At 35.1% G+C, this 26,871-nt stretch overlaps 1 protein-coding gene across 6 annotated transcripts in view; it reads right to left on the reverse strand.

The window, feature by feature from the left end:
• The window catches only part of Msi (RNA-binding protein musashi), a 133,097-nt gene that overhangs the window by 60,922 nt on the left and 45,304 nt on the right, over window positions 1-26,871 (reverse strand). For 4 of the 6 annotated variants that reach the window (XM_072903082.1, XM_072903083.1, XM_072903084.1 and 1 more), the window contains one exon: window positions 24,635-24,757. In XM_072903082.1, the coding sequence (XP_072759183.1) occupies window positions 24,635-24,690 (56 nt within the window). In that variant the 5' untranslated portion in view covers window positions 24,691-24,757. Of the gene's footprint in view, window positions 1-8,402; window positions 17,268-24,634; window positions 24,758-26,871 lie in introns of those variants that run through there. The other 2 variants (XM_072903088.1, XM_072903086.1) reach the window with 2 other exon arrangements.

Here is a 26,871-nt window from a genome sequence, read left to right on the forward strand (position 1 = left end):
TACCAGGGTATAATTGACACAAAGCGATTGGACGAATATAATTTCTTTGACGACAACAACGTTAAGATACTTATTGATATTCGCTCTTATCGGATTAAGTAATTGCCGATCGCTCGCAGCAAAGAAACTTATGTAAATGGTTTGTATAAATTTAATGAAAGATTATCATTTATTAGGATTCGAAAATAGTAATCGAATCCAAAATGTCTCTTTAATGCGGATTTAATATATATGCTCGTTCAAAAAATAGAGAAGAGATTCAATTTCGACTTTTAATTAATATATTATTCTCAATATTAATTTCACGATAATATATAATAGTTAGAAGATGAAATTATTCTATGCAAGAATAATTTGCGTCACACTCGAATTAATCTCTTCTCTCTTTCAACAAAGTTTTCGTCTTTGTTAGAGGAACGAGGCGAGATCTCATTGTTTCGGCTATCGATTCTGCAGAAACGCGGCTCGAGAGGAAAGCAGAAGGCACAGCCGAAGAGCCACTAAATAAAGGAAGAAATCGGCGAGGACCGTCGTGCGGTGAATCGGACAGAGAGATGGGGAAAGAAACGAAAAAGAGAAAAGAGAGGGAGGAGACGGACAAAGGAAAGAGAGATGAGAGAAACCGGTGGGGCCAAAGAGGCAAATAAAGAAGCAAAAATCGAGCGAGGTGAAGGAATGCTCGACCTTGGCGTCTCGTTCGCGAAGACTGTGGCACCTTTTCTCAATGAGAGGCTGGATGAAAAGTCGAGAAAGAGGGAAAGAGAGAAAGAGAGAGAGAGAGAGAGAGAGAGAAACTCTGGATGCTTTTATCGCAGCGTTATCTTTTATTGATATACCACGTTTTCGAGCATTTTACGATTGTCAAGTACCGATTGCATTAAAGATCTACAAGTTTCTTACTTATTCAAGCAAACACATTTCTTTTTCTGAAGCAGCAAGCACGTGTACATTATAGATAAAACAATATATTTTTCTGAAAAGAGCGATGTAGGGTGCCTACTGAAAGCTTGTAAAAAAAAAAAGCCTATGAAAATTACTTAATCTTTCAAGTATTTTTGTTCAAAATTCCAGGTGAACGGAATATTTTTAAGATTCTTTTTCTTGCAACTTTCTAAAATAAATTTAATGTTTTGCACAAAACACGAAGCCACGTTAAGTTTCAAGTTCTAGATTTACAAATGTACTACTAAAGGAAAAAAAAAAAAAGCTGAATATCTTTCGTTAAGAAAAATTTTTAATTTTTATAACATTTTTTTATCACTAAAAATTAAAATAAAGAATATACTGCATATTCAACATTTTATTAAAACATAAAATATATAAACAGAGACAGATAAGAAGAAAATTATCAAAGGAAAAAATTATTTTTAAATTTCCCTGAGTCTTAATAAAATTCCATGAGAATTTCTCCCATGTAAAAAAATTCTCTGCAAATTCCATGTTTTTCTAGGAATTATGTACACTCTAGATATCGAGACCAGATCCCTCGGCAGTTTTAAATTTTGTCAAACTTTTACCTATCTCTCTTTCTCTCTATCATATATGAGAGGCATAATTTTATCCATTTTTTCCATTAATTAGAACATTTTTGTTTATGCCACACGGAGTCTGCTGCGAGTTAATTAAAACTGTTGATGCTAACTAAGTTAAATTCCAACGAGAGGAACAGTATGTTTTCTCGTCCAGCAGCTTGTTTTTCCATTTTAGGTATATAATGTACACAGTAGCGACGAATCAAGATATTTCGAGGCTACAGAGGCGGAAATTCGATAACAATAAAATTTCAACGCGCTGTTGATGCGAAATACATATCGACGCGTATGGCAAGCGATCGCGAACGACGAACAAAGTGTGACGAAATGTAGAATGTAACGCGCGCATGTGCGTACGTGTGCGTGTACGCGTACGTATATACGCATGAATGCATGCGATCGGTGCACGTGTAGCTTTTGACCGGCTGTACGCATCTCTCGCTCCGCGAATCTCCAGTAATCTCTCTCTTTCTCTCTCTCTCTCTCTCTTGCGCGCAAGTGGATGCAGGAAAAAAACGCGTTTGTTTCATAAATCATTCGGCATACGCGGGGGGGGGGGGGGGAGGAAAAACGCTACGAATATCGGCCACGAAGGGGGGCTCTCTTCACCCAGTTGGCTAGAATGTCCGTTGAAACGGCACACATTTTTTTGCGACGAATGCAGATTTTGCGTCGTCATTGAAAACCGTGGGGGAAAAAAATGAACGCAAAGAAAACACGGCCGAAAATTGCCTCGCAGCGATATGTATGTATTTAACGTAGATACTCGGACTTTCCTCAAAGAGTATCGATCGCGCGATTTTCACTTTGTGCCGTAAAAAAAAGAAAAAAATAAAAAAAAAATAGGAGCCTCTCGCACAGAGGGCTCGCTCGACGTAGAAACGCCATTGTCGTCGTTGATTTCAAGAGCGCACAATTCAGAAAGATAAAAGAGAATGCGAGAGAAACGACGCATCGTAGATACGCGACATTATTCGGATAAGAATGTGTAAGTACTTGTCGAATGATGTAAATATCGGGAAAAAGCTTCTTTGTTACTTTAAGGAGAAAGGCTGGATTCAGCTATGTGAAAAATTAATAAATGTAGTACGTTTTCATGTATTTCATCATTTTTTCATAATATAAAATTAATTTGTGAGTTAACGTAAAGATTTGCCCGTAATATATATACTTTAATCTCCTAATCATTAATATCATATTAAACTTTTTTTTTTATGATGATTGTAGCACGAAAATTTTAATTCTTTACTTCAACTCACAAATTAATTATTAATTTTAAAGGTTCATCAAAGGTAATTTCAAACTATTAATTTTAAAGGGCTAAGAATTATATCTGGAAAAATGAGAGAATTTTCATAGAATTTTATTGAAGCTCAGGAAAATTTAAAAAAAATTTTTCTCTTTGATAATTTTACTCTTTTAAATTATAAATGTATACTTATCTCTGTTTATATATCCAATGTCTTAATAAAATATTGGAGATGCAGTATATTCTTTATTTTAATTTTTAATTTAATTTTTTATAAGAAATGAAAACGTTATGAAAGTGAAATATTTTTATCTTAACGAAAGCTATGCAATTTTTCTAGTACATTTAAATGTTAGATTTATAAATATACTGAGAGCTTTAATAAGGCTTTGTTTTGCCTTCAGTGAAAAGCATTAAAATTATTTTGTTTTGAACAATGTCAAATTCGCGAATCTCAAAATGTATTATATTCATTAACTTTTGACGTAGCTGACCCGTGCTCATTAATTTATGTAATAACGCGAGAAACATTTGTCAATTATTAACTCCGCTATTGTCGCTTCCAACACGATTAATTTATTATAATGAGTTGATAATTATTAATTCCTTTCAATTGAATCATTTCTTGGTAAACCGTTGATTAAAAGACAAATTCGATCGCGCGCTTTGAAAGAAACAATAGTAAAGAAAGGATGGAAGGGAAATATGATGCAATTCCGCGAAATAAATGAGAATGCGAAAACGCCCAAGGAATTTTGCAGTACGAAACAGTGCTCGTCACGTGATTGCATAATATCGATCTGCAGCGAGTACAAGATTGTGGAACGTGGTGTGTGCAGGTTTACCGAAGCCGTGCCGAGTAACCCGATCCTCGGGTAAAGGTACCACCATCGAGTCACGTTTCCAAGTAGCATTACGCAAGAGGCAAATGTCGTCGCCATAACAGCTTTATGATCGATAAAACGGATTCGATCAAATAAGTATTCAAACTATACCTCCTGATCCTGAAAATTAATTTCAACTAGTTCCACGAGCAAAAGCTTTTACATCATGGAGAAGCATTATCAATACCGGTCGCGAGGAGAAGTGACTAGAAAGAACTACGAGCCTCGGTTGAATGACGATAAATCTCCGTTAATCGATCACGATTGCAGACATTTTTATATCGAAACGTAGTTTCGATGGAGAAAAACTTTTCAACGCGTGACTTTTACACTGACGCAAGGTAAGCTAATAAATAAATGTGTGGATAGAGCAACGTATTATTTCCACGCACCATGTATCATTAATCTTATAACGTATAAATCAACTTTGTGAAACGTGAGAAATTAAAAAAAAAGAAAATTTGCATCATTTATATTAAGACTTTTAATCCTTAAAGATCACGTCATTTTAATCTTATCAATATTTTAACAACAGAATATGTAAATAATTATTTTAAAAAATATTTAAAATTTATTTCTTGACATTATTATATAAGGAAATGTAAAAATTTCTGTAGATTCCTTTTTCAAGCGTTTTGAGCCAGCTGAAACTGCGACAAGATATTGTGACCTATACATGACTAGAAAAACAAAACTAAAATGTGCGACTTCAATGGATTAAGAATTTACATTAAAATACACATTTTCTCGTATTTTTACCAATACCTATTTTTTTCAATATTTTATTTCCAGATTAATTTAAATAAATGACGGTAATGAATATAATTATGTAAATCTTAATGAGATGAGATACATTGTACAAAAACCGTTGAGCTGGTATTTGGTATTTAAAAAAGTCTACATGTACATACCTTTTTCCCGCAATTATTAGAATCACAAATAAAACGATAAAACATGTAGTTTTTAGCGGATAGACACGTTCGACATTTTGCTGAGCGCGTTACAACTCCAATTAGTCACGCGGTGTCCTATGACTAAAATACAATTATAGATTAACCGCACGATTGTAACGTTATATGTAACATCGACGCATATAAGCCGATTAAATGACAAAATCTCATATGTCAATTATAATTTAACGCTCTTGATATACAACAACGCAATTTCAATGTCACATGCGTACATCAGGTGTAAATGCGTTACAACTCTTCCACAGTACTCGGAGTATTAACCGCCAGCTCCTCGCAAATTCACTTAATCATACAGTCTACTAAAATCTTCTAAAGAAAAAAATCCCTGAAAATTCCCTAATCTTCCAGGCATTTTTATTCAAAATTCTAGGTAAAGAGAATATTTTCAAGGTTTCTTCTGCAATTCTTTTAAATAAGTTTTTTATTGCATTTCTAATGCCTTTCACTCATCTATAAAAAAAAAAAAAAAATACAAAGCTACTGAAAAAATTGAATAGCTTTCGTTAAGATAAAAATTTTTAATTTGCATAAAAATTTCATTTTTCATCGCAAAAATTAAAATCAAAATATACTGCATATTCAATATTTTATTAATGGTAAGACACCGAATATATAAATAGATATTTATAATGTAGATAGAATATTTTACAGTATAAGAGCAAAATTATCAGAGAGAATTTATTTTAAACTCCCTGAATTCCAATAAAATTCCATGAGAATTTCCTGATTTTTCCAAATGCAAAAAAAATTCGTATCACATAACGTGTAAAGTTTAAGGTGTACAAATGATGGTACTTTTTATACGAGATACTGTTATTCAATTTATTTATGGAGAATTGTTTTCTATTCGCGCAGAGATCTTATAGGACACACAAAAAAGGAGGAAGGAAAGCAATCAGCGAAAAAAGCGAAGAGAGTAGAAGCGAAACTCTCGAAGATAAAAGAGGAGGGAGAAGGGGGGAGGGGAGATGGAAAGCGCCGCGGAAAGAGAAGCCCCGATAATGTTGCACATCGACCAAGGTCTATGTCATTGGAAACTGACGGGATCGATTTCCTCGCCCTGTTTTTCCGCTTTCTATCTCTTTTCTTTTCTTTTTTTTTTTTTTTTTTTACATGAATATTCTCTCTCTCTCTCTCTCTCTCTCTCTCTCTCTCTCTCTCTCTCTCTATCGAGAATAGCCGGGGTATCGCGTTTCGAAGGACTCTTCGATACGGATGTCGGGCAAAAGTCATCGAGAAACGAGGGGCGCCTTTTGTCGTGCGCGCAGAATATCGCTCGCATTCAATTTTTAGAATATCTATACACACGTTTTTATAAATCACATACACGCGAAACTCTATCGACAGCTGAAGTCGTGAAAAATGCAAAACATTTTCTGCGAGATTTATATAAATTGCTCATATCTCGCTGCATTCAATGCATCTCTCTCTCTTTCAGAATTACTAGAAACTTTTTTTTTCCCACCCGCACGTAAAAGAGACCCTACATTATTTTTATATATCGTTATATTACTTGTAATTAGAGAAAATAGATTAGACATTCGTTATGGACATTAAAAATTTATAACAAGCTCGATAAAAAAAACCCATCTGATTTAAATCACCACAGTAGAAAAAGGAATTAAAAAATAGAAAAAAAAAATATATTAGGTTTTACAAACTGACGAATGAATCTATTGCAAGATTGACGAAATATTTTCGTGTAGAGTCAGCGTCAAAATTCTTCTCGCTTATTACTACTGAATATTCCGTGTCGAGACACCTTGTTTTGACATCGCCATGACGACCCGATCTCATAGGAGAGAGAGAGAAAGAGAGAAAAGGAAGAATGAAGGAGCTACCGACCTAACCTAACCCAACGTGATCGTGACAGCTCGTCGTCTCGTGCTCTCTCCCCGCCATCGCGCGACATCGCGTTCCCATGACAACCAAGAAAGCTTTCAACGAAAAGTAGCGAGAAGAGAGCGATCGCCGTCGTCCGGCGGAAAAGAAAAAAGATAGCGTGCGTCATACTTTTTCTTCCTTCTTCCCTCTTTTTTCGCACAGAGATCAGCATGACGACCGACGACCATTTGATCCCTGTCGAATCGACTCAATCGTAATTCGCTTACGAAGCGCGATTCCTCGAGGAAGAGCATCGTCGAGGAAACGAGTCAACGCGCGTGGAAAAAAAAAAAAAAAAAAAAAAAAGAAGCTAAAGAAGTAACAGACGAATACTGTTCGAGATGAAGGAGAGACTGGCAGAGAAGCAAGGACATGGGTCATACATATCGGGTGTTATAAATACACTAATTAGACTATGTAAAGAAACGTATTATTTTGTAAATTGATGAACATTATTTTTATATATATTTTTCCAACCTCTCGGCGATAATTTTCGATAGCTGGGATTTAAATGATTGTAATAAAAATGTTAAATATTTATATTTGAAAATTAGAACGAGCAGAAATTCTTCGAGTATGTACAATAAATGTAATACGATAATAAATATACATTCTGATTTTAAATGTGATGGATTTGTTAAGGCTTATTGTTAGTAACGGAACATGCTTATGATTACGTGCCTCTCGAAGGAAATAAACTGTTTAAGCGAAATACGCCGACAATGAGCGGATACGTAAACAAAGCCGCGATTTCAGAGCGTGACAACGCGATAAAAACAAAGCGAAGAAAGGTCGAGGGAATTTCAAGGAAAGCAGGCGCGACTACGTCTCACGGATTTACAACATAAATATGTACGTGCTCGAAGATTTTTTTTTTTAAACTGTCGTATTTGACCAGTGTCTTTCTCTCTGTTATCTTATTCGTGTACTGACCACCATCTCGTCAGAGGGGAGTGGTTTTCATTGTTTCCAAACAAAATAGAAACGCACCGCCGGAACGCGGATGTTTTCATGGAAAGAATCATTCCCGAAAGCTATGAATCCTTGACAAAATTTCGTATTTTTGGAATAAAATTCATATCAGTGGTAAAAACTGGTTTCTAGCAAAAACTAGTTTTTCAACTAAAAATGTTAAAATAACTCGATGCATTTTTATCAATTTTTTTCAATTGAGAAAAATTATGAATCGGCGCAGCAAAAAGTTTTTTTTTTTTTTTTTTTTGTTAAAAGATGTTGAAAAGTAAACATGAATTAAATTTATATTGATGAAAATTATTCTTATTGAATTAAAAATTAATGTAGAATTCAGTAACATGAAAGTTTTCGTTTTAAAAATTTCACATATTAATTTGAATTAACAAAGACTTTATTACTATATTGATTTCATCTGTTTAAATTATAGCGATTTATTAATTAGAGTAAAAATACATTTTTTTATTAGTAATTTTTATAGTTTATTCCCCATTCAATAAAGCCTGAGAAAAAGCAGGATTTGTCATGGTTTTTTTTCCATTCACTAAACCTTTCCCAGTCAATCTTGATCCTCGAAAATCCTCAAAAATGTTTACAAAATTCACGATCGGTTCACGCGCGTGATAACCGACATAAAAGACGGGAAAACAAAATGATAACATTTTTCAGAATCGCTCGATCGGCAGAATCGTCGAGCTCGCCGGCCGAGGAAACCCGGGCCGGAGAACACCTGGCCCTGTCGTCGACGCGATAAAAAAACGCGCCATCGGATGTTTCCACAGGCGGCATGAAAACACAAGCACTCCCGAAAAATATCCGTACGGAAAATATAATATCCGGAAGAACCGGAATTCATACACATTCTAGACGAACAATACAAATCACGGATATAAGAAAAAAAAAAACTTGCGTGAGAGAGACTGCTTACCCCACTGGAAAGGGTGCGTATGAAAACATCCTTGTTCACATCCAGGATCCCGACGTCGCACCCGACACTCTCTCTCTCTCTCTCTCTCTCCCTCTTCTTCTCCCTTGTTCTCCCACCCTCGATGTCGTCTCTCGAGGAGAGGGCGATCGGCCGTGGAATAAGCGCGCACACACACACACACAAACACACACACGCACAAGTTCAAGGTCACAATAGGATAAGTAAACGATCCGGCAGCTCGCACGCACAATACTGGAAAAATATCACGTGTCAGAGACAAAGAGCACTCCGATCATCGCAATCCGTGACAAGGAAAAAATCCGCCGACGCGAGGCGACGGCGTCGGCAGAGAAACGCGCGCGCCAAACAAAGGAACAGTTTCGGCAACGAAGGGCAGCAGTAGCAGCAGCAGCACCAGCAGCAGCAGCAGCACCACCACCACCACCACCACCACCACCACCACCGGCGAGACGCACCGCGTTAGACGCCGGGTCGCGGCACCCACGCCGGCACCTCGGGGCGTCTCGGTGATTTTTAGGTTAGCGGCCCGACCGGCCAGACACACGGGGAAACGACGACAACGAGGCGTCGATGCGCGGTCTCGCGTCTCTTCACGACGGGCTTCGCGCACTCGGCTGTAGCGGCAGCTGTAACGCTCTCTCCAGACGTCCGTACGGCACGATGGTGGGGCGGCGACTGAGGGGAGTGGTGGGGATAGCGGGGATCAGCCGGCCGCGCCGCGCCGCGGCCGCGTGGTGGGGATAGGCTGGGAAGAGAAGACCGGCGCGCCCCCTTGGCGGCGGCCGGGCGTACTACTTGCCGTCTCTCACGGCGAGCGGCACGTGTGTGTAGGTAGGAAGGTAGGATTTGTTGCATGCGCTTCTTGTGCATGCGGATGACGTATCTGTATGGGTATCGCGTAAACGGAATAGAATGTGTGCCGATAATGCCTATACCACCGGTTTCGCGTGCTCTGCCCTTCGCTCCGTTAAAAGACTGGCGTGCCATATGCGCGCGCGAACACCCAAGGAGTCCTCATAAAGCAGTGATGCTCATCTGTCAATGTCGCCTAATCTCGCAATTTCGTGTTTAAAGGATGTTAAAAATAGGCAGAAAAATAATTCACAAAATGGGGACATAATTGGAGAAAATTATTCCGAGTCTCCTTGATTTCTGCGAGATTTTTTTATTGTTGATAGAAAGGAATATATATAATCCCCTTTTTTAAAATATACATAGTTTTTTTTAATACTATTTGGATTTAATAAACCACACACGCGTCAAATATATCGATTGCATCATCAATCAATTTACTTCTTTCTTAATATCGCGCGCTTTTGTAAGATCGTAAAATGTTGCGGCATTCCTGCGTAAAAACATAACAAATATATCTCATATTTGCTAATTAATAGCAAGCTTCAATTAACCGGTCTGCGACCACACCTGCCTTCTTCCCCCTTTCTGCTCGATTACATACTAGAAAATTGATAGTGGATAAAATCTCCAATACCGCGCCTAGAGTATAATCAATTTTACAATATCGAATGCTTAATTAGGGCGAGCGAATCTATAGGATATTTTAAAGTTATCAAAGATTTAATTTAAGAAAAAAAAATACTCTCAATACTGTACTTAACTCGTACGGTACAATTTAATTATGTTTAATTTAGCTGTTTTAAAAATCTAATTGCAAGTTGGATAATTTATAATATATTCGCTACTATATTTTCCGTTATATAGTTCACGCTTGCAGTCGGCGACAATTTCCACAAGAAACGACTCGAGAAAATTGCCGCTTCGGTATTGTTGCAAATCCGGATATGTGCGTGCAGACACAAAGGGACGTGGGCTTGACGAGTATAAGAAACCAGTATGGAAACCATGAAGCGAAAGGATATTGCTAGCTTGACACCATTCGTTATGCAACTATGAATGTACATATTGCACTATAATATAGGTATACGACAAACGCACAAGAAATATTATTCGAATGAGAGTTATTCCATTATGTCAGATCGAAATATTCAAAAATTATTTACTTTCTTGTCGGGTTTAATCTTTTTATTTATTTATTTTTAATAAATAAAAATTATTAATAATTTAATATATAATAAATATTATAATTTATAATATCAATAACATATTAACGATAAATAATAATATGTATTAAACAATAATTCTTCATACTAATTAATTTAAAAACTGTCGGCTCGTTGAGTATTTTCGACTCCTATCTTCGCAATCTTTGTCCAATCCCTGGCTTCGATAAGGACCATATCCGTATCCTCTTAATTCGTATAAACAAGTTTGAAAAACTCCACCGCAAGTTTCTCGAGAGATAAGAAAGGTATACCCGCATAAGAGAGTCGTCCGTTTAGGAAAATGTCACTTTGCTCGCTAGGATTTTGCATAACCAAGACCGTAAGAACCGGAGCGGGTGGGAAGGAGAGGGAGGCTGATAGCGCGCAGCACGAACGTGTTTGGGATGCGGAACAACAATGGCTTTATGCGAACAGTCGGCTTGTCGTTGCAGACAGGCGGTTATATCGGTCCGACTGCCCGTTTTTCCGCAAAACACACCCACGTAATCGCTTTCACGCGTTCCCGCTCTCTCTCTCTCTCTCTCTCTCTCTCTCTCTCTCTCTCTCTCTCTCTGTCTGTCTCTCTCTCTCTCTCTCTCTCTCTCTCTCTCTCTCTCTCTCTCTCTTTCTCGAGCAAACTCGCGTGGCACGAGATCGTACGGGAATGTAACGTAGGAAATGTATATCGCGCACTATACGGGAACAGGTCAGGATTCAGCCCGTGTTGGCTCCTGTCCAAATCGCCGAGCCGATCAGATTCCGGACGTGAATGTAGACTAAGAAACCTGGGGAGCAAATAAGCCACCCTCGTTAAACGAATGTGTATATAGTCGGGGCAAAAACGCTTATTTTTTCCCCCCTCTCTCTTTCTTTCTCTCTCTTTCGTAAATAACGTTTACGAATGTATATTTCTATGAGTTCGTAAATGAAATGAAAAGACGACGAGACTAGTCATTGAGTAGTATAGTGACACTTCTGTTTCTGAAGAATACTAATGAAGTAGTATTCAGCAGGTCTCGTTTTTTGACTTGCTAAATAGAAAGTGGCTTGATTATTCAGACGTCAATTTCGTAACTATGGCTATTTCTCGAGAAAATATCCTTCTTGCAAAATAACATTTTGCAAACGTCGTTACGACAAACGCGATCAAGTGTCTTGTAATAACGACACTTTTACAACTTTGTGAGAAACATTATATACAAAATACACTAAAAACGTTTATAAAAAGAGAGAGAAAGAGAGAGAGAGAGAGAGCCTCTCTCAGGAAAGACATTTCCCTCGTATTAAGATTGACGTTCGCCTGCACGTGTATGAATCTTTGAACGCGCTTTTGCCTCTGACTTTCCGCAATTTTACATCTCCGGCGAGAATAAGAGATCGCGGAAGACGATTTCACCCCCAGACGAGGGCGGGGTCCGCCGCGAAAGGATTTCGCGGATCGTATCACGCGGCTATAACAGACTCGCGAACAACACGCATACACTCGGCGGTGTTCGCTCTCGCGAGCGATTTCCGCGCGAATCGTTCAAGACAAAGAGCCGGAAATGCTGCTGCTCTCTCTCCGGCAGCCCCCTCGTGTAACTCGACGCTAGTCGTGAGAGATGAGACAGACACCTGGGGATTTACCTCTAGCACTCGTGGCGCTTCCACGCTTCTCGTTCGAGAGGGCAGAATAGGAGAGAGGTGGGGGTGGGGGGAAAAGTTTGCAGCGCAACGTGGAGAAGGTCCGCTTCCGTAAAGGGGGACAGAGACTCTCTTGCCGAGTTGCGAGTTCCGAGCTCTGAGCTCCGGAATCGCTCGATTTTATTACGTAAATTCAATTTGCATAGCGCGACGGTACGAATAGATAGCTCCTCCTCTCCGAAGGGGTTCCCGATGCATGTTGTCGCTTTATAACAACCGTTTCTTTCCTCTGGGAGATAACAACGCGCGTCGCACTAACGAACTATATTCAAATTGATTTTACCCAAACGAGAAGTATGACAATGAAAGAGAAAGAGAGGATGAGTCTCATTATAAAGGTATCGAATTGCCAGCCACGAAGAGAACGCGGTTTTAAAATCCTTATCCAATATACATGTTATTTTTAACAGTGTATGTATACAATGTTAAAAAATTACCTAAGAATTCCCACACATTTTGCTCTGCATTTTTAGATATGGATGTATAATTTTCTAAAAAAAATTTCACACAATCTATTATCATCAACAGACACTTCTTCTGAAAATTCTGTCTAAATATTCAAACAGTGTGTAAGAAAACTTCAGAATTCTTTTAAGCTTTGGAAAAAAATGACTCTGATGATTAAGACAGATTGTCTGAAAATTCAAACGTCAAATGTTAAAAAATATAAAAATTCTAATGTCAAAAAATTATCTAAGATCTCCGACACATTTTGGTCTGAATTTTCAAATATGGATGTATAATTTTCTAGAAAAAATTTCACACAATCTATTATCATCTGGACGTTCAGACATTCTTCTGAAAATTCTGTCTAAACAGTATGTGAGAAAACTTCAAACACTTGTCTGCAGTTATTTTTTACAGTGTCAATTTCTTACAGACACGCTGTCTGAATTTTCAGACAGAATATTCAAACATTCTTCTAAGCTTTGAAAAAAATTATTCTGATGATTAAGACAGATTGTCTGAAAATTCAAATGTCAAAAAATACATCTGACATGAATTCTGACAATTTCTTATAGTATATTTCTGTAAAATATATACCATCTGCGAATAAAAATATTTCGAATAATTTCCTTTAATCACATAACTTTCAGACGGAATATTCAAACATTCTTCTAAACTTCCGGAAAAATGACTCTGATGATTAAGACAGATTGTCTGAAAAGTCAAATGTCAAGAAATATATTTGACAAGAATTCTAACAATTTCTCATAGTGAATTTTTGCAAAATATATACTGCGAATAAAAATATTTCCAATAATTAACTTTAATCACACATCACATACACACACACACACACACACACACACACACTGTTCTAATGATGTATATATTGTGTGTATGTATATATTTGAAATATACATATGTATACGGAATATATGTATAAAGTTGGTTTAAATTAATATTCCACCGTTCTCCAAGCACAAGTAACAGGCGTATGTATATTTGGCAGGGATTGTGCGCTGTGTATTGTGTACGTACTCGTCTCGTGAAAACTCCATCGAGATCGTTTCTAGGACGCGCACAGTCCGGGCTACAATGTTTTGATAAATATCACGACCCGTGCGCGAACGACGGAGAAAAGCGACAAAATTATCAAAGATATACAACAAAACTGTATCGTGAAAATGAAACTGAATTAGTAAACATTCATTTGTGTTTTAATTCTTTGTAGTGATGAATATTTGTACATCCGTGCAGATGTTTAAAAAAAATGCGAATGAAATTCACGCGATTTAAAATCATTATTCAATAACAGAAACTGTAGGGTGGAAAAAATTTTTTTTATTATTAATTGTATTCAGACCGGTATGTATACGCGTGATTTTCTAGATTTTCATAGTTTGCATAACCAATTAGAATGCACCAACAATGGGCATAGTTATTTTATTATTGTCCGCGCTTTGGAATAATAAAAAAAATATCTGCGAAAATTCTCGTGCCTGTACGCAAGCGAGCATTTGGACTGGCGGGTGGCGAGGATTTTAGCCGACGTCGAGTCGTTTAAATATCGCGGAAATTGAACCTATAAATTTCTAAATGCCATAAATTGGCCGACTTACCGGCAGTAAATGGCGACCCTCTCTCTTTCATCCTCCTATACCTACGTTTCCTACCTTCGAAAACAGATCGCAAGATGCCGAGATATCGAGGCGAGAAATACGAAGTTGGTGGTGTATACATCGCTTCCAGAATACAGGAAAGCAAATAAGAACCTCATAAGTAAAGTAACAATTACGAGGTTGACATTGAAATAAATATACGTGCAATACTTGAAAGTGTTAATTATTTAATTATCCTTTGCATTTTTTTTTTTATTATCTTTTTTGTTTCTGTCAAGTTACGTTGCAACGTTTATATTTCACAAAATTCGATTTTTTTTAAGTCTTTCAGGTTCAATAAAATATATATATACATATATAAAATATATAGAAATAATAAAACGTGCGTAGAAAAATATTATGTTTTTTTTAACATTTTTCAAAATAATTTAAAAAATATTGTCAACACATTTTAACGAAAAATCGTTAAAATTTGTTCACCACTTTGAAATACGAGCGACGGTGAAATAACCAAAAAGTAGGAAGACGTTACACGCGAAGGCATAAACTGGTTGTAAGAAAAGAGCTTTTACTAAAGAGAAAGACAGGGGCTGGGGGTTAAAGTGTACACCATCGTATTCGAAGAAAAAAAAAACCGTGCTTTAACCCCTCGGCAAAAATACTCTCTCGTAAAAAACGGAGTTTTTCCCTTATTGTCTCTAATTAAAAAGTATTTTTATGAAAAACAAAACTTGCTGCAAAAATTATCATCTTCTTCATTAGTAAATATAAATTCCAATTTATAATTCATATTTTTAATTATTTTATTATTTTATATCTATACTTTATATTTTATAATTTATATAAATTATAATTTAAACTTATTGTATAATTTTTAAAGAGCCTTACGCGGAATAAAAACCAGTATGATTGCGATAAATTTATACATATACATATATAATAACTGGTCTGTTATTTTTTTATATAAATACGTGGCTTTAATATATAATATATTTAATAATAGTTTCTAGATTACGAGGGATCGTTTTCAATTTTTTGAAGCAGAAACGAGTACAAATATGATGAAATAAACAAGTTCTCGCGATTTCTAGAGCATATCCGTACGTATCGTTTTACATTAAATTGGACTTGATACATTGGGTTTTGCGAAACTCCCCAAATTTAAATGGCACTCATATTCTGGAGAACCGGACGCAATAACGATCCGTGACATCTCGCGATATAACTAGGCTAGAATTAGTTGGCAGGGGTTTGATATTACGCGTCGTCATAATCAATTTAACGGCTCGCTCGCAGCGTGAAATACTTACGTACACGTTCACGTTAAAGCGCAGCCCATTTGTATAGTATTAAGAGAGTCGTAATTTTTTTTGTCGTATTTTTACTCTACTCTCTAGTTAAACGCAAAAGTGAAACGTAATAATGGATGTTTGATACGAAGTGAAAAGAAACGGTCGCAAGAGCGAGAGGAGATTCTCGCAAGTAGTACAACCAGCCATGTGCCTGGCGTGCCAGCTGGTACACGTCGCGGTGAGTTTTCCCTTAGGGACAGCTATTCACCACGCTCTGGTATCTTCATTGTATAAAGCAATGAAAGAAACATATAATTATAGTGTCGTGACGCGAAATAAATAGACGATTTACGTTTAAATGGAAAACATTTTTAGCCAACTGTAATTATACCATTCGAGACGTTTAATAATACGTCAATTAAAAATCGATAACCGATGCTAAACATCAAGTGGCAACGAAATTCTCGAAATACTCTTGAATTTATCCTGTAGAAAATAAGAGACAACTAAATTTATACTGTTATACTTAGGCTTCAAATTATTCAATAAAAAATAATATATAATAAAATAATAAATAAAAATTAATAATAATATAATAAAATATATAATATAATGTAATAAATAATAATATATAAATAAATTATACAATAAAAGTTTAACAATACATTAGACAACAAGTCTCTTTAAATTACAATTTATATTTAATGATGAAAAAGATAATATTTTAATCACGCACATTAGAAACAGCGACATGATAAAAACAGATGACGCTCTTGTTTAATTAAGAGGCATCGTAGAATGCAAAAATATTTTCACATCTTACTTTTCGAATTCTTTTTTTTTTTTTTTTTTTTTTTTTTTTACGCGAGCTTTTATCAACAATGACATCAAGGACAAGCTGGCGGAAAAGGTGAAGTTAACAACGTGGATTATTCGCGTGTGTCGCAGCCGCCATCGGTTTTTGATATCCTGGCACCGATATCACTCGGCAAGTCGTTACCAAAAGCTCGTTGTAACACGGACTCCCCGCTTCAAGCTTGTCAAGCTTGATATCATATCGACCTGCGAGGTCACCGCAAAAAAGAAATCGAAACGGATATTTCTGGTACTTCCGTGAGACTTTCTTACAGGACGTGACACGAAAATCTCTAATTTATTTTTATTCCGTAAATTAATGCATCGCGTTTCCAGAGTTTAAGAGTCTTATAAAATGTAATGCAAAACTGGCTCTTATTTAATAGACAATTTTTGGAGATCAGAAATGTCATTTTATCACAAAGACATAATTTCAAAGCAAAGATCCCTAATATATTGTAATATTGTAAAAAAATAAAATACCTGAAGTTTTCTTGCAGACACACGAATTTCAAATTTTCAGAAGAATATCTCACAATCAAGCAAACTCGAAAATTCGAAATTTTGATCGACTTGGCAAAGTAAAGGGGGTCAATAGATAAATTTAGAAAGTTTTAGTTGCTGTTAAAAAACGGTTCTAAGGGATGAAACTAGCTCTCATATGTAGAACGATTTTTCGATTTTCTCGATATATCTCGAAAATTATTCAAAGTACAAAAAAAGTTTCAAAAAATTATTTTTTTTTCAAAAATGTTTGGAAATTAAAAAAAAAATGTTTAATTATATTTATGTGCTTAATATTCGAGATATAAAGAAATGTTTCATACAAAAGTTTTATGATAAAATCATCTCTATTTAACCACATAAATATAATTAAACATTTTTTTTTAATTTCCAAAAATTTTTGAAAAAAAAATAATTTTTTGAAACTTTTTTTGTACTTTGAAGAAGGTTACCCCTATAATTGTTTTTTTAGTAACAACTGAAATATTTTAAATTCATCCATTTACATGTGTGTAAAGTTACATTAAAAATCAAAATTATCGGGTTTGTGAGCTTCCCTTGTCAAACATTCTTCTAAAATTTCAAAAAAAAAAAAGACTCTAATGATTAAGACAAATTGCCTAAGGAAATTATCTTCCGATATTCAAGAAAATTCAGACAAAAATGTGAAATTCTTTCTCAATTTTTTTTACAATGTATGTGTACAACGATCCCCATTACGGTTATTTAATTCAATGTGTCAATAATGCATTATATCATATCAAGAGTCAATTAGGAACGTAATGGAATAAATGGTCGATAAATTACAGGATATATAATATACAGGATGGTCGTAATAAAACGTCGAAATAATATATCGGTTGCATCGATAGTTTATCGGTGGCGATTTTAGACACGGGGATATAATGCAGAACAGATTGCGGTGTCATGTGGTGTACCATGGGCAAAGGCGTTACCGGCCGTGGCAATCCTGCAACACCGGAAACTCGTGGGGTTTCTCGAACCACTTCCACCGAAACTCGTTTATACGACCCTGCCGTGCGGTATGTAGGGCCATCGCTGTGGTTTCCACCACAGCCAGCCGGGCGCTGGAACGAGAGTGCGAGCACGATACAAGAGAGGCCATTTCACCCTCCATCTTAAGCCACTAAGATAGTCCCGGGGATTGTCCCTCTGTGAGCACAGATTACTCAATAAAAGTGATTTCACGCAATTTACCCGCAGAGAGTCTTGATAAGACTATATAATATTTATTTATTGTCACTGTAGAGATCACGTGCTTCTGTTACCCAAGTTTTCCTTTTTATTTTCGATCGACAAAAACAAGATGTTTACTCAAATTTTGTAAAAAAAATTCCCTGATCTTCCAGATATTTTTGTTCAAAATTCTAGGCGAAGGAATTCTTTTTTGTACAATTTTTAAAATAATTTTTTATTGTATGTATTTTCTAAATGTTTTAACTCTCATACAAAGAGAAAAAAAACATAAAGAAATGCTAGGTCTATTTACAAACATACCGACTAAAAAAACTGAACAGATTTTGTTAAAATAAAAATTTTTAACTTTTGTAACAAATAAAAGATTAAAATAAAAAATATGTCTTCGATATTTTATTAAGACATTAAATACATAAACGTAGATAGATATATATTTATAATTGACAGTAATAAGAGTGAAATATCAAATCAAAGGGAGACATTAAATACATAAACGTAGATAGATATATATTTATAATTGACAGTAATACGAGTGAAATATCAAATCAAAGGGGGAATTTTCTTTTTAAATTCTCCGATAAAATTACATGAAAACTCCTTGATTTCTCCAGGTAGAAAAAAATTTCCTGAATATTGCAGGATTTTCATATTTTTGTCAAGGAGTATACACTCCTGAACAAGAATGGCTATATATATCTAACTAATTTTTACGATGGATTTTAATATTAATTGTTATAAATTGTAATCGTTCTGCGGACATGTTGAGCTATCAAGTGTAGTAGTACCTCCATTAAAAGATAGCTTTATTTTCACAGCAATAAATTTCTTCGACTAGTCAACGCGAGAGTGCTCTCCATTTGGCTACCGGGAATTCTTGTTCCGGATTTGCTTTCGCGCTTTTGAGGGATTACACGTGGGCGCATCGGCCTGTATAAAATTCAAGATAATAGTACTGCGATGTGCAAATCATAGTCGGGCGCGAATTAATCTCGTTCGCGCTAATAGAATTCCTGACGAAGATCTTATACCGCGATGGAACGGAAATCGATTGAGTGATAAAGGTTTTATCTTATTAAATTTTCTGGATATGGTATGAAAAAATCCTATCCTTTCAAAGATATTTTAAAATTATTAAATTCTTTATTTAATATTAATTATTAGACATTACTTTGCTTTCCAGAGAAATAAATCTTTTGTAATTTCAGCAAAAATACTCGTTGCATAAAATTGGTTTAGATAAATTAGTTAGATTAAATTATAAATAATTAAACAAATACTGAATATAAAAAAAATGGATCAGATAACATTAGTAAGTGATTAAATTATTTAATATTTTTACTTTGCAATATTAAATCTCCTACAGCATCAGAGCAGAAATAGTCGTTGGATAAAATTGGCAGCGAAAAAATGACATCGCGAGTAAAAAAAGAGGAAGCGGAAACAAATGTCTGTGTGTTGTACGTTTTATCGATACAATAGCCGTAATAGATTTAAATAAAAGAGAACGTACAAACGAGAAATACGGCGCGATATATATATATATATATATATATATGTCCGCGAATTTATCAAATATTTAAACTCGTTGAGAAGAGTTCCTCGACCGAGTTCGAGAGACCGACTGTCGAGCGCGCGGCTGACATCGCGATACGACTGTGACTGCCGCCACTTGCAGTCACCTCCGTCGATCCTCTGGAAAACTCGGCCACAGCAGATATTTCAATCTCCATTTCCGCCGTCGGTGCGCAAATTAATTCCGCAAGCCTCTAACAAAAAAAAAAAAAAAAAAAAAGAAAAAAGAAAAAAAAAATCCGCACGGTTTGTCACCCACCAAGCGCGTAAGTCCCGTTGGCGTAATATCAATTTATTATAGGTATATACATACGTATACGCACGCGCTAACATCGTCTTCTAATTGTGGACGCCACCCACTTTATCTCGTCGACCAATATACATCGCGTGGGCGACCTCGCACCTGCTGTCAGTTTCGCGCACACACACACACACACACACACACACACACACACACACACACACACACACACACACACACGCAAGGTGTCAAAGTCAGTCGCGAAGGAACCAAGTCAACGCACATGGCTGTCAGCGAGCGCGATTGCCCACCCTCCTCTGAATGAACTGTCCGAAAATATAAGCGCTATCTCTCGCATTCAACCAAGTACGCAATGTACGCAACGAGAGAACGAAACCCGCCCCGCGGCTTGTATATGTCATTTAATATCCGCTCATTACGCGTACGTTCATAACGAGAAAACGGCCAAATGCCAAATGTACCGACCAACGTGGGTGGAAAACCCGCTGTAAAAACACGCTCGCAAATGGACCGCTCTCTGTTTGAAATCTGAAGAATGTTTAAGCGAGATAACATTTAAACGCCAAAATTTTACGAAATGTAACATGACTCAAAATACATTATAATATTGTGAAAATATAGATTATCAGAAATTGTCTAGAAAAGTATACGAATAAGAACCGCGTTAAAATACGTCCGAAAATTTTTTTCCTCCGATTTTGAATGGTAAATATAACTGCGAAGCATGTTACGCAAAATCCATCTATTATTAAATTCTTTTAACGAGAGATCAACGTAGTAAGTATATATACCCGAATATTCGAATCACCGCGAATCAATGGCGATGAATGATATAATCCTTCACGTTAATACCGCTAATCGACATTCGACCGATCGCCATGTGGCATTTAATCGCCATAATGAAAAGCGAAGCGGCCCGATTGCACGTATAATTATAAATAAAATCGCGAATATTTCACGATTGTACATCATCACATAATGTGTATCCAGATTTACATACAATTATAAATACAACTTCTCAATCCCTATTTCAGGACTTTAAAATTGGATCCAAAGTGTTATGACATTTCATGCGTAATATCGCGACGTCTCCTGTTTAGCGATCAGTAATATAATCAGACACATAGCAATAATTCATATATGTATATGTGCCTGTTGTGAGAGTAAATTAGCGTACAATTTTAGCTGAAGAGCTCAGACTATTCTAACAGTATGAAAAATTGATAATTTTAAGTAATTTTTTGAAGAATTGGAAATTAATTTTATTAGCTTTTTATACATGGTTCTATTAATGTTTAAATAATACGTCAGTATTTTAAAATTTTGGATATTAGCTTTTTCTGTTCAACGAGCTTTTGCGCGGAGCAGCATCAAAAATGCATGATTCGACGGCATGCTATTGTGCTTGTGTTTAATTGTCTAAAATGAAAAAAGTCTAATTTTAAAGGATATTTTTGGAGATAATAAATCTAATTTCGTTAGAAAAAATTTAAAAAATTACAAATGTGATTTTAAAATTAGATATTTCCATTTTGTTGAAATTTTTGTATTTCTTGAAGTTTAAAAAAATATTAGTTTTTTAAATTTTAATTAAATTCAGTAAAATCCCAAAAATATCATAGGCCGAGAATTTTCATTTCAGACAATTATACGAGAGACAACACGTCACATCGTCATTTTTTAATACTTTTATTAAATAAAACAAATATTCAGGATTTTAAAGTACTGTTTAAACATTAATAAAAACATGTACTATGTAAAACGCTAAAAAAAGATTTACAATTATATAAAGTATATAAAAACACAATTTATAATAAAAAAAATCAATTTATAATTTATATTTATTAAAGTCATTTTTTTTTCATTTTTACACTCTTAAAAAAAATCATGCATTTTTCATTTACATTTTCCAAAAAAATTCCTAGAAACCTATTTTTCATACTGCTAGAGTAGACTGGGCCAGTTCTCGAGAAAACACACAAAACGATCCTTCCTGATTACTATTCTCCTTCGATCTTAGGCGTGCGAGGTTCGCGGGTCAGGAACAAAGAAGGGCGCGCCGCACAAAAAGGACCTAATCACGGGCTTGCCTTGTTTCCCTTTTGGCTAGAGAATCGCGGGAGAATACGGGTAAAGAAAGGGGAGTAATGCGAAAGTACGTGCGTGGCGCACGAATTTTCATCTCGGTATGCATAATATGAATGTACGTATGTATGGCGGAAAGAATCTCTATGTTCGTTCTCTTCCTAAAAGGAACTTTAATCAAAACTGGAAAATAGAAGAAACCTACTTTTCATTCCCCGCCGCCGCCGCCGTCGCTGCTGCAACCCCATTCCAATCCACCTCCCCTCCCCCGCCCCGCGACGGGCGGACGATAATACGGCATCTGACCTTCCGTGTGCAAGATATCTTGCACGAAACTCGTGTATACAACAATGCCGTATTGTCTAAGCCACTTTATTGTGCCAGGTGACGTACAAATATCATGACCGAATCTCTCGGATACTCGGGGGATGATTTGCGACGACTAACGTATGCGGGGGAGGCGGTAGAGATTCCTTAATTAAGATTAAAACGGAATTAACGAGAAATGAGAATGAATTCTTGCGCGACTTTTTAAGACTGAAAATCAAGCGACAGAATATCATTCCCTCATTAAATTTGAATTGAATCTCGCATTTTAATTACCAGTTCAATTACCTATATACATTACGCAAAAAAGTTAAAGAGCCACTTTCTTCCATATAAAAATAAAAGGCCAATTTCCAAGCAGTTGCAACTTCCATAAAATAATCAATAAGATCAATAAAAAAGCATTTCAAAGCTTTCTAGTTTTAGAATCTCTGAATGAATTTCAATTCTTTCGATTTTTTTTTTTACAAAATTACATTGTAAGAAAGTGACGTCCGTCGATTGAACAAATTTGTCAAAAGTTTGTTCAAGAATACGGAATTTAAAAAAATCCTAGCACAATTTTATTAATTGAGTGTTAAAGAGTAAAAGTTTTAGATTATTAGACTATGATTTTTTTTTGCCGAGATATTTATTATTAAAGCAAAATTGAACTATTGACTTTAAAGCGCTTTATAAGTAGTGAAAAAATGATCGTACAATAATCATTGATTTAATTTTTTGACATGTACAAAAAACTTAACACTTTGGCCTTTTATACTAGTAACTGAATGTAACTTTTTACTTGTAAACGTTGTAGAGTGCATGGCAATTTTAGCGTTTTTTCTTCGTTAACTTTCATTGATTTAAATAAAAAAAGATAAAAGTGCAATTTTTACTTGATTTTTAAGTAACAATTACGCTTTAAAAATGAATAATGATTGAAAAATCGATAAGAGCATTTTAAAGCGCTAACTTTGTCCTTTAAGTTGCTTTTCTAATGATTATTGTACGATCATTTTTTCACTAATTATAAGCGTTCAAAGTCAATAGTTCGATTTTGCTTTAATAATGAATATCTCGGCAAAAAAAAATTATAGAACATTCGTTAAAAAAAGAAATTAAAGCTAAAACTTTGCTCTTTAACACGCAATTAATGAAATCGTGCTAGGATTTTTTTTTTAATTCGGTATTCTTGGACAAACTTTTGAAAAATTTGTTCAATCGACGGGCGTAGCTTTCTTACAATGTAATTTTGTAACGAATAGAAGGAATTGATATTTATTTAAAGATTCTAAAACTAGAAAGTTCAAGCTTCGAAATGCTTTTTTATTGATTTTATTCCGATTATTTTTAAGGAAGTTGCAACTACTTGAAAATTGGCCTTTTTTCATGTGGAAGAAATTGGCCGTTTAATTTTTTTGCGTAGTGTATTTAATATGTTCAAAGTTATATAGTTCCAATATATAAACAACGATGATTAATCATCTCTCGCAACATTCTTGGCAAAATGTCAAGAGCGATGGTTCACTCAATATTACAGATATAATTGATCGTTGTTCAATTAGGATATGATACATTTAATAGTACGAAAATGCAAATGAAATAATTTCGTTAAGCTGGTTGAGACTCTATATCGCCATCTGATCGTTGATGGGAATGTATAATATATTCTTACAGTGTGTCGAATCGTGCACTGTGTATACAACGATCGTGAAAGAGCTTGAGACAGGAAGTATACAGGTTTACGCATTACAGTGAATAACCGACATGCAATGAGACATAGCATAAGCCTACTCTATTTGCTTGATTAAAGCTCTGAGTTTTCATGCATTCGAATTTAATTATATCCTCGATGATCGCGTTTATTAAATATGTGTATTTCTAAAATCAATATTGTTAATTAAACGATGAGATATTTATAACCCAGCAATAACGGCAGTCTCGACAAATTTAACAGGTAAATTTATTGTAACTCTTGTTTTTTTTTTTTTTTTTTATCCAACGCTAATCAATTGAAAGCAATTTAATAAACGGAAAGCTGATTCAAGAACAAAAATCGGTTGTAATTTGATTCGATACAACTTCCGCTACATTTATCATTAATTACAATCAATTACTAAATTATTGATGTTTTGAAGGTCGATATTGTAAAAGTATTCATTTTATAAAATTGCATCGTAAATATTGATACACGTCGGAATAAGATCTCAAGCTTTTCCGATATTCACAGAAACAAACTCGATTTATATAATAAATATTATATATGTATAAAAAAAAATACACTTACCAATTCTCTAATACACCAACGTTCGAAAAGTTTGGAGGAAAACTCGCGGCCGCCATCGATGGTCGCGACTAATGCCCGCTAGTTCTGTCACTTTCGGATCTTTTTCACAGCCCTAACACGTCACTGAAACAGATAAAAAAGACGGATTAATAATTAAAATTAGTAAATTAAATCAAAGTTTAAAAAGAAGTCATATCGATTGACAAAGCTGAATTCAATTTCCTCGAAAAGATATTAATTATTAATTATTAAAATATTAATATTAATTGTTGAAATAATTTATATTAATTTATTCTATAATTAATTTATTTTATATTAATTTATAATTAAATAACAATTATAAATTTGCAAGATAATTAATCAAATTTTGGTCAAAAAAATACAAATATACAGTAATATAAATATACAAAGACAACATAGATTTCGTATTGAAAAAAACTAATATAAAATATAAAAATATAAATATATATATTTATTATAATAATAAAATATATATCAAAGAAAAAATATATATTTATATATATAATTATATGTATATAAATGTATAAAATAAGATAAATATATATATATATATATATATATATATAAATATAGATAAAATATAATATAATATATATGTATAATAAAAAAAAGGAATAAAAATAAGAATAAGAATGAAAATATAATTATATCCGTCTCTCTCGCACGTTGCAATGTTCGGTATTCGTTACTAATGATCCTTTGCACATCTATCGGTCTATGTTTTTTCAATATGTATGCATGATCGCTATGATTAAATTGTCGGAGCGATTTTAAAGTTAAAGCAATCGGGCGCGATTTCACCCGTAATTGTGATCTATGAAGCTCTGCTCTTCAAAGATATGGAGATCCGAAGCATAATGATAGCGTATCGACCATCTCTTTTAAAAATCACCGCCATTTCACGCCCGCCTTTCATATCCGTTATAAACGTGTTTGCGAGATGAAACACATACAAATACAACCCCACACGCACGTCTTACACCCCCTTTTTCACATCACTATCTTTCCTCTTTTCGGGCGCTCCGGTATCGGTAATGAACGATCTATTGTGTGCCGGTAGATGCTCTCTTTCAAGACGAAAAAAGAGAGAGAGAGCGAGACGCATAGTCAGCTAAGAGTGGATGCTGAGGATTGAAAGAGAGATAGCGAGAGTGCACGAGAACGTCTGGCATGGAAAAGGTTTGCAAACGGCACTCGTTAATGGATTCCCGGGTACTTCTTCACTGTCTTCTTCGTCTTCCTTTCCTCTGTCCCGTACTCTTTTTCGCTCTCCTCGGTTTTTAACTACTCTCGAAAGGGATGCAAAAGGGGAGGGCGGAGGAATTTGCTCGTTAGACACGTAAATCCTGAAAGCTAAATCCGGAATACATCGCGACTGATACACATTTGATCGGATAAATGGCCGAGTAATTCTTGACAAGCCATAGATCTCAATGCCGGGTATGACAGGGCGAATTATTCGGCCGTCTATTCCACCCTCCGCTGTATATAATAACGAGGAGATCATCTCTGCCGCGTGGAAATCTCGTCGAGGCTTCCCGGGGTGATTTCCTGGAGCAAAGGGTTAACTCTCTCTCGATTAGTGGATTAGTAGAGACTATTGTATGTATCTCCCGCGTGTGTGTATGTGTGTGTATACAGGATGTCTGAAAACTTCCGAATTTCCTTTCAACGGCAGATTCTCTGACCAATTTCGAGGCGATTTTTTTTCAGCGAAAATGTCAAGGGAGGTTATCACTTTTTCGTGAGTTTCCAATTTTTTCCATTATATATATTTGTAACTAAGCCCTTAAATTTATTAAAATAAACGTCATCTAAAATTAACTGAAAAATATAGTTAATCTTTTAATTTCACACAAATATACAGGATGTCCGAAAACTTCCGAATTTCCTTTCAACGGCAGATTCTCTGACCAATTTCGAGGCGATTTTTTTTTCAAGCAAAAATGTCAAGGGAGGTGACCACTTTTCGCGAATTTCGAATTTTTTCCATCGTATATATTTGTAACTAAGTCCTTAAATTTATTAAAATAAACGTCATCTAAAATTGATTGAAAAATACAGTTGATCTTTTAGTTTCACGCAATTTAATTTATGAAAAATCCTTTTCTTCAACTCGAAAATTATGAATCGCTCTGAAAAAAAATTGGGACACTTTATATATCACGAAGTAAGAAATAAAATATAAAAGATGAAATCGCCATGAAAAATTTAAA

The sequence above is a fragment of the Anoplolepis gracilipes genome, chromosome 12 (genome assembly GCF_047496725.1).
Source record: "Anoplolepis gracilipes chromosome 12, ASM4749672v1, whole genome shotgun sequence".
Taxonomy (NCBI): domain Eukaryota; kingdom Metazoa; phylum Arthropoda; class Insecta; order Hymenoptera; family Formicidae; genus Anoplolepis; species Anoplolepis gracilipes.